This window comes from Apteryx mantelli, chromosome 22, assembly GCF_036417845.1.
Source record: "Apteryx mantelli isolate bAptMan1 chromosome 22, bAptMan1.hap1, whole genome shotgun sequence".
Taxonomy (NCBI): domain Eukaryota; kingdom Metazoa; phylum Chordata; class Aves; order Apterygiformes; family Apterygidae; genus Apteryx; species Apteryx mantelli.
Window position 1 is genome coordinate 6,480,713 of NC_089999.1, and position 8,251 is coordinate 6,488,963.

General features: G+C 46.2%; 1 protein-coding gene across 4 annotated transcripts in view; it reads right to left on the minus strand.

Moving 5' to 3' along the window:
• Positions 1–5,411, minus strand: part of RABEP1 (rabaptin, RAB GTPase binding effector protein 1) — a 48,760-nt gene extending 43,349 nt beyond the window's left edge. For 3 of the 4 annotated variants that reach the window (XM_067309431.1, XM_067309432.1, XM_067309430.1), the window contains exon 1: positions 5,276–5,382. In XM_067309431.1, coding sequence (XP_067165532.1) covers positions 5,276–5,309 — 34 coding nt within the window. In that variant the 5' untranslated portion in view covers positions 5,310–5,382. Of the gene's footprint in view, positions 1–3,858; positions 3,975–5,275 lie in introns of all 4 variants that reach the window. The other variant, XM_067309433.1, reaches the window with a different exon arrangement.
• Positions 5,412–8,251: the final 2,840 nt, after the last annotated feature.

Consider the following 8,251-nt stretch of genomic DNA (forward strand, 5'->3'; position numbering starts at 1 on the left):
TGACCTGGGCACATGATAACAGAAGAAGAAAGCAATTGCAGAGAGAGAGAAGCTTCAAGCTTCCCTTCTGATACTGTGACTACCTAGGGAAGTTTCCTCTACTCTGACAGGTTAAATCAGAGATTTTTCAGTTCTTTTTTTTCCAAGAACCCTCCACATAAACTCTCCGTCATAAAAAGAATTAAAGCCTTCTTAAAAGGGTTATTTTTCTAGAGGCTCCATGGAAAGTAGCACAAAAGTAGCTCCTGAACAGCAGGGGTCTGAAGACCACAGGCCAGAATACTGCTGTTCTAACAAAAAAGAGGACGTATATCTTCATTTTGCACTTACAAGTTACTATTCAGACTAGAGACATTTTTATATTAACAGTTATGCAGTAATTCTGCATTCTTCAGGTACTATATGCACTGCTAATAAGGTGACAGGACAATCCACAATTTTTCTCAACCGCCAGGTATATTTCAATAAAGTGATATAAAGCAATTCTCTTCTTTCTGGAAGATATAGAAACATTAACTAAGGGTGTACTATTCACTTGTTCCTCCTATGCCAACTTAATGATTTAATTTTTTCCAGATATAATTCACCATCATGCTTAACTGACTATACCATGACTAAAATTACACAATGCTTACACTATTTATAGAAGAACTTGCAGAGACTAGTACCATTAGCTCAGACACCACTAAACCAGATACTGAAAACAACTCTGCAAGTAAGGATTGCAGATCACTCAGAAGCACTAGACCTTTGGAGTGAAAGATGTTCCTCTTAAATACACCCAATGGCATTTATAGTTAGTCTTTTGTTCCAACTTTGCTCTCAGAGACTGCTTACAAGTCTGCTTACTAAGTGCTGCTTATCAATACTATCAGTTCTTATCTTGGAAGACTTCAGTCAGAGTAAAGCCATAATCTCATACTTGTTGGGTTTTTTTATACAAATTTTTATAAAAAACAAAAAAACCCACTTAAATATAATACTAAAAACTTCAAACATTAACAGTATTTTTTAATAAAGTGTTTGGAGTGAAAACCCCAGGAAGTTTGCCATTCAACCATCACATGTTATGAAGCAGGCCTATGGGATTCGGTCCGCTCCCACCCAGTGAGACGTTGTTTGTTTTAGCTTTTTCAAAGTTTTTAAACAAAATTCCTTCTTCAATTACTTCCAAGGAAGTATACACAAACCAGTTCCACAGTGGGAATCCTCCACCCACTACGGGATAGGGGAAAGTAACTATAGGATCTCATGGCATCTGGCCAGCAACGAAAGAGAATATTTACCAAGGCCATCTTGTCAGTGACGATGGTGAAGTAGAGGTGGCCAAGAAGCACTATAAATGGACAAAGAATTTATATTTTCCAGTGTTCAAACTGCAAGAGCGAGTTGGTCCATGTGCTAAAGTATATTCATTGTGCCTTCAGGCCAGTCAACAACTAATTATAAAGAACAGGGTCACGGCATTTTTCAAAATTAACAGAGAGATGTGGGACTTGGCTTCAAAAAGAAAACAGACACCTTGAATGCGCCTATTTCCACTCCTAAGCAAACTGATCTGCTGAGCTGATCAAAACTTCCTCAGAAATTCTAAAAGGTAGAAATAGGCATGTTCTAGCTGTCTGTTTCCCTTTTGAAGCCACATCCCAAATCTGTCCACTGAACTGACACAGAAAAACACGCAACTTCAAAAAGATGTGTGAATTTGTGTGTTTTTTTAATTAAATATGTATTTGTTCAGTAATAACTATTAAATAACATAATAAACTAAAAGCAAGCAAGATGAAAGGGGGGGAAAAAGAATTTTTGGCACCTGGAAAGTACCAGTAATTTTGAAGTTACTCCCCAAGAGAAGAGTTTAACGTTTGACAATTACATCAGCAACACAGCTAAACTTCAGTGCTCAAACCCGTCCCCTACCAACCACACCCAGCCTTCGAGATGAGTAATAGCATTTTCAGATCCTTCCATTTCATTTTTAAAAGTGTTACATTTCTAATTATTTTCCTTAGAAGTGGCTAAGGATCAGGTTTTATTGATTGATTTTCCCCATGGCATTCCAGACGCCTCCACTAACAACGCTCAGCCTCTGGGATACGCAAAGGCTACAGCCACAGCAGCTCTTGGCTCTTGTCAGGATCCCGTATTATTTATTACCACAGGGAAACAATGCAGCTCGTGCTGCTCCTGGTGGTACTAAAATCAGCATGGCAACATCCTCCAATCTTCTACACAGAGCCGAGCAGTTCTTCCCACTCAGAACTGGCGTAATCTCCGACCACAAAAAAAAAAATGCAGCATTTTTACCGATCTAAGCACCGGAGTAAGAACATGTTACCCCAATACTGTACTCCTTGCGGGCAAATTTTTCCTATAATATTTGATAGACTGTGACATTAGAGTTTCCTTTATCACAGAACAACCTCAACAGATGCACTATTTATCAGCCTGACTGTACTAACAGTTTAAGTTTACTAGTGCAATAAGAAGAGTTCAAGTAATTTGCATATCATTGTAATTCATTTTTTACTCTTGGAGAATTAATGTTTTATGTAACAGCGGTTTCATCTTTGAAGAGGTTTCCAGATGTGAGAGGGGAGTGATCTTAAAGCCTGAACTTTCTGATGGAGAAAAACTATGTCCGAATGCCTTGCTTGGTAGCCTCATTTTCAGAGATGACAAAAATCCAGATCTGAATTAAACCCAAGGAAGCTGAGAGCACACCACCTTCAAGAATAAAAATATGAAAAAAAAACAGGCATTACTGTTCCAGCCACGCAATCTCGACACTGCAAACATCAATTAAAACCTCCAAAAAGCCACCTTGACCAGAAACAATAAGGAGCACACACCTACTTGCAGCCCAGGTTGACATCATTAGCTAACAGTTAACAGCGCACCGCACAGAGCCGCACCAGCAGCCAAAGGACTCTGCACTTAGCCTTTCTGGGATTGTTATCATGTGGAAACTCTATTACCCCACACAAAAGAATTAGAGAGTTATTAACTTCTATACGAAGCCAAAGTACAAAAACGGGGTAGGACCTGGCGTCCATTCTTCTCCCTTTCTTTTTGCTATTTCTTCTCCTCTTACAGGGCCCATTTTCATTTCTGTATGAGCGTTAGAATAGAATAGGTATATTACTCTTACGTTGTCCCATACGTTTTATTTCTAATAGGATCTCTTAGACTTGCTTTGAAAAAAATCATAACAGATATATGTTACACAAATAAAGAATGCACGAGGTACTTAATGAATACTAGTAATTATAAAAAAGCCATGAGTTTTCCTTAGAGGAACATACTAATCCAGCGCTATTTTGTCATATATAGTCTTAAATCAGAGGTTACACTACTCCTTTAAGCAACAAATTCAGTGCAGATAATTAAAAATGATAAATAATTCCTTTCTTCAACATTTTTCTCCACATTAAGAAACAACAGGGAAGTTTTACGACACACTTTTTAGCAAGCTGCTTAAAAATAAAACCAACAGGGTCTTGAGAACAATAGTATAGTAATCAAAGTGGATTAAAAAAAAAAATGGTCCCACTATTGCCAAAGGGGGATGGGGGAGAGAAGCCATTTTAGAAGCTCTAAATTCTTTAGTACAAGAGCACAGCAACCCCTTTCAGAATCCATCCAACTCACGGTTTTTCCTCCCCACACGCTTTACAGAGTCCTCATCTTCCAGCAGCTAGAAAGCATAAGACAGCAATTTGTACTTCTTACAAGGAGCACTCCATCACCCTGTCAAATTACTCGATTTTACTTACACCCTTCTGTCAGTGCGGATTATTATTGCTTAGAAGAAGAGAAATGAATCTATCCAACTTGTAACATCTAATGTGCAACTACCTTTCCCAGGCAAGAAGCGGACCTTCGCACAGTTCCACTGCACGCCTGCAGTTGGATTCTCCACAAAAGCCAAGAAAATTTGTTGCGGATAGTTCAGCACCTCTTGCAAGAAAAGGCTAAAGAAGAACAATAACCAGTGGTTATTCACCAGAAAATACACCGAAGCAACCCATACCAACAGCGAGCTTTGGAGCACTACAGCACGTAAATTCATCTTCCTCTTAGCGCTTTCAAGTGACAAGCATGTAATCGTAGACTTTAATGGAAAAAAAAAAATCTAAGCACCTTCTTCATTAAAAATCTGACCAGATAGACTGAGCTCCCCCAGGATAACCACCTTCTGGTTTAAGTGCACAAAAAAACCCCGCACACATGCAACTCCCTAGATATGAATTATTAAGAATATGTCATTGCCCTCTTCTAACAAAATACTTTCCCAGGAAAACTCATCCACTCTCTAATAAAGAGAGCTCCCTCACGGTCTCATACCTGCGTAAACACCTACTCTTCAAGATGCTGCACACCTATTTTCCTCCCTATTTCTATGTTATGATGAGCTTCAACTTAAATTTTTTACTTGCTCTCCCTCACTCCTTCCCATACATCTCACACACTAAACATTCTCCCTTCACCCCCATATTTTAGAGGAAATGTTCCCTGCGGGTTTCACGACACGCATACCGGTCTGTAACCTACTCCAAGGGAAAAAAAAAATCTCCTCGCCTGTAAATCCTCCCGAAACAGAAACAAATAACCTTTCCACAACAAAACCCTTCAGGCAAAGCTCATCTTCCTCCTACACAGGTAAATACCATCTTGAGGGAAGAGCTGTCATTTTCTTTGTCTTTTGCAGCGCCGAAGCTCCGCGCAAGCACCCCGGCCTCAGCCCCCCGGGCCGCGGCGACCCGCGGCACCTGCCGCCGCCGCCGCCGCATGGGCGGCGAGGCCTTGCCCGGCCGAACGGGGTCCACCCAGAGGGGGGCAGCGTCCCGCCCTCCCCTCCCGGCCCGGGGCCCGGCCGTGCCCGGGGCGGGCATCGCCGCGGGGCCTCGCCCGTGGCCCGGCGGGGGGGCAGAGCCGCCTTCGGCGGGGCAGAGCCGCCTTCGGGGGGGGCACCGCGCAGCGCGGCCCCCGGGCGCTGCTCGCCCCCGCCGCGCGGCAGCGACGTTTACACACCGGGAGCCGCCCGCGATGTGCCCCGCGCCCCGGCCAGGCCGTGCGGGTCCCCCCCCCCCTCCCTCCCGCGGGCAGGCCGCTCCCGCGCACGGCCCCCTCCCGGCCGCCTCCCCGCAGGGCTCCCTCCGGGGCTGCCCCGGCCCGGCCCGGCGCGGCTCCGCTCCGCAGGCGAGCCCGGGGCTGCGCAGGCCGCGCCCGCCCGCCCGCCCAGCGCGGCGCAGCGAGGCCGCCTCCCCATTACCGTCCGTCGGCGGGCTCGGGCCGGGCTGCGCCATGGCTCCGGCGGGCGGGCGGCGCCGCCGCGGCCTCCTCCGCCCGCAGCCGCGGCGTCGGAGCGGGAACCGCTACGCCAGGGGGCCCCGGCGGGAGACGGGAGCTGCCGGCCTGGGCCTCCGCCTCCTCCGCCTCATCCTGACAGCGGCCGCCGGCGGCGGCGGCAGCAGCGGCAGCAGCAGCGGGAGGAGGAGCAGGAGCGCCGCGCAGGCGCCCACGGGGAGACCACGGGGCCGGCGGCCGCCGCCGGGGCGGGCAGGGCCGGGGCCGGGGCGGCGCTGCCCCGCGGCGGGGGGCGGCGGGCGCTGGGCGGCCGCCGCGGCCCCTGGGCGCCTCCAGGCCGCCGCCGGCCCGGCGCCGCGGTGCTCGGTCGGCCCCGGCCGCGCGGGGCGCGAGGGGGCAGCGGGGCAGGCGGCGCGGGCTCCCCGGCGAGCCCCGGCCCGGGGCCTGGCGCGGCGCCGCCGCCCGGCAGCCCTGTCCAAACGCTTCTACACGTTTACCAACATGAGAGGAGGTTTCCAGATTAAGCTGTCCCCGCCGCGCAGGAGGATGAGCGGGAGCTGAGGCGGTGGAAGCGATCCTTTGAGGGCATGTAAAGTCAGAGGGAATGCGGGAACGGACGCGGAGGTATCATCTCCCGGCAAGGGCACGATCTGCCATGGCCAGCCTTGCTTAGGGCTCGCATACCCCCCAAACCAGTCGTTTTTAAACCAGCTCTCGCAGGACTTCACCCCTCCCCCTGACTGTTGCCACAACTGTTCAGGCCTTGCTGTCAGTACAGCAGGATACAGGGTTCTGCATTTTCTATTAATTTTTTGCTCAGCTAGCCAAATAACACCTTGAAATAGAGGGAGAGTCTTTCAAAACTATTCCGTTACATTTTGCCCATTTTGGTCTGTCAAGCCAAATCTTCTCAGTCTTTGCTGTTGTAAAAACTGGGCTTAATTTCAAGACTAGTCTGCATTCCCTCCTTGAGACAAGTAAGACCTTCTTTTTGTGGGTGCTCCCAGAACTGCCAAGCGCTCGCAGAATTGCTGACCTTGCGTCCGAAAGCTCAGAGGACTCTGTACCCATCACTCGAGCGTCCTTGCAAAATGTATTAGCTCTGGCTTAGGCTCTTTAAGAAGTAGCTGGATATTATAAGCATTCAACGCAATAAATTCTTTAGTAAATCTAGTCCTAACTGCGGGAACCGAGCACTTGAAACCCTGTCCTTGTGTGATTCCAGGTGAGTACCCCAAATCACTCATATTAACAACTACTTGAGATTAATTTAGAGTTTAGACCCTCATCGTGCTCATGTCAAGGGAAATCTCCCACTGATTTCAACTGGTCCGGGATCATACCCTTATGCATCACTCCCTGCTGCAAACAGAAGGTAAGATAATATTGTTTGATATCTGTCTACCTACAAGCACTTATGAAGAAATGAATACCATATCCCTCCCATCACTTGAAGTCACCAAAATATTGACTATTCAAATTGCAGCATTTTTTAATTTGTATCAGAACCCCTGAGCAGTGCTTACATGTTAAATGGGTTTTATACAGTAGTTGGAAGAATAGAAAACCCCTCAAGAGGCTCATACTTTTTTTCCTTCCTGTTCTTCAATTTAAAGCTGTACCAGCTTTATAGGCATGGCTCTTACTTTATCTTCTTTTTCAGAAGTGCAATTGGACTTGACAGATGTAAAGGTTTACACAGTATCTCTTTACAGTATCTTGGAACAATTGAGTAACTTCCTCCATGCCTCCCAAAATGTTCCATTTAATTCTAATCATTTGCAGTTCTCATAGTCTTGAGGATCTCAAAGGATTTTCAGCATGACTTGGCTAAAGCTTACAAGAGGTAAGTGAAGTTTAACAGTAGCTTGCAGTCATGGAAACAGGTCTATTGCAGTGGCAGAACCAGGAGTAGAGACCAAAAGTCCTGAATCCCAATCCCCATGCTCTAAGTGTTAAACAAGCCCAGTATTAATGAAACAATGAGGCACAAGTCAGATCCAGAGAGCTGCAGATGGGCAGAGACTATTTCTTTCACTCAGGAGAATAAGCTGACAGTTTCTCCAGAAATAATAAAGCTCCTAGAATTCCATGCATTTTTCTCTAAACTATTTAGCCTAAAAGTCTGACATGGGCTTTTTTAGCATCAGTACCAAAAGCAGCAGACAAAAGTTAATGGAAGATGCATCTTCCTTGAGAGAATGTGCTCTGTGTTAGTATGAACTGAAGGAGTATTTGTCACCTTGCACTCTTCTCTGTCCGAAATTTAATCTCACAGGCTCAGCAGAAAAGATAAGTTTGCAGCTTTTGTTTAAACAACAGTAACATCCAGTGATGAGCAATAAGTGTGTACACACTCCATGGTTGTCTGGAGACCAGAAGTAAACTGAAGGGGACTGTGGTTATTTGGATGGGAAGAGTGAAGTCATTTACATAATGTATCTGGAAGAAAACATGTATTTTCTTCTTGCCTGAGGAAAATAAACAAGTAGCACAAGAGCTAATTAAGTCTGTTTTCCTAATGGATCTGTGTCTTGTGTCTGACTGACTTCAGTGCTTACGAATTCTTAAGTTCCAAATTAAACTCTTTCTACTTTTTGAGCATTTAGAAGGTATATTCTCTTTGTGTGGCTTTGCTGATGTCTGGTGTGTTCATTTTTCCCTTAGCTGGGGCACTTTAACCTTAGCTGGTGTACCTCTTTTCAGTAAACTTAGAAGAATGTAACTATCACTGCTTATATCTGTATAACTAGATCCGGTTGAGTTACCCTGGCTATGTCCCAACTCTATGTTAGGAAAAGACCCAAGTACATACATTTTTACTTCCACTTGAAGCAATGTACACAGCTCTGGGGGAAGTTACTGCACGCTCCGGCAAGTCCCCTCATGTGGATGATCAGAGAACCAGGACCGTGATCGCACCCATGAAGCGTATGATCAC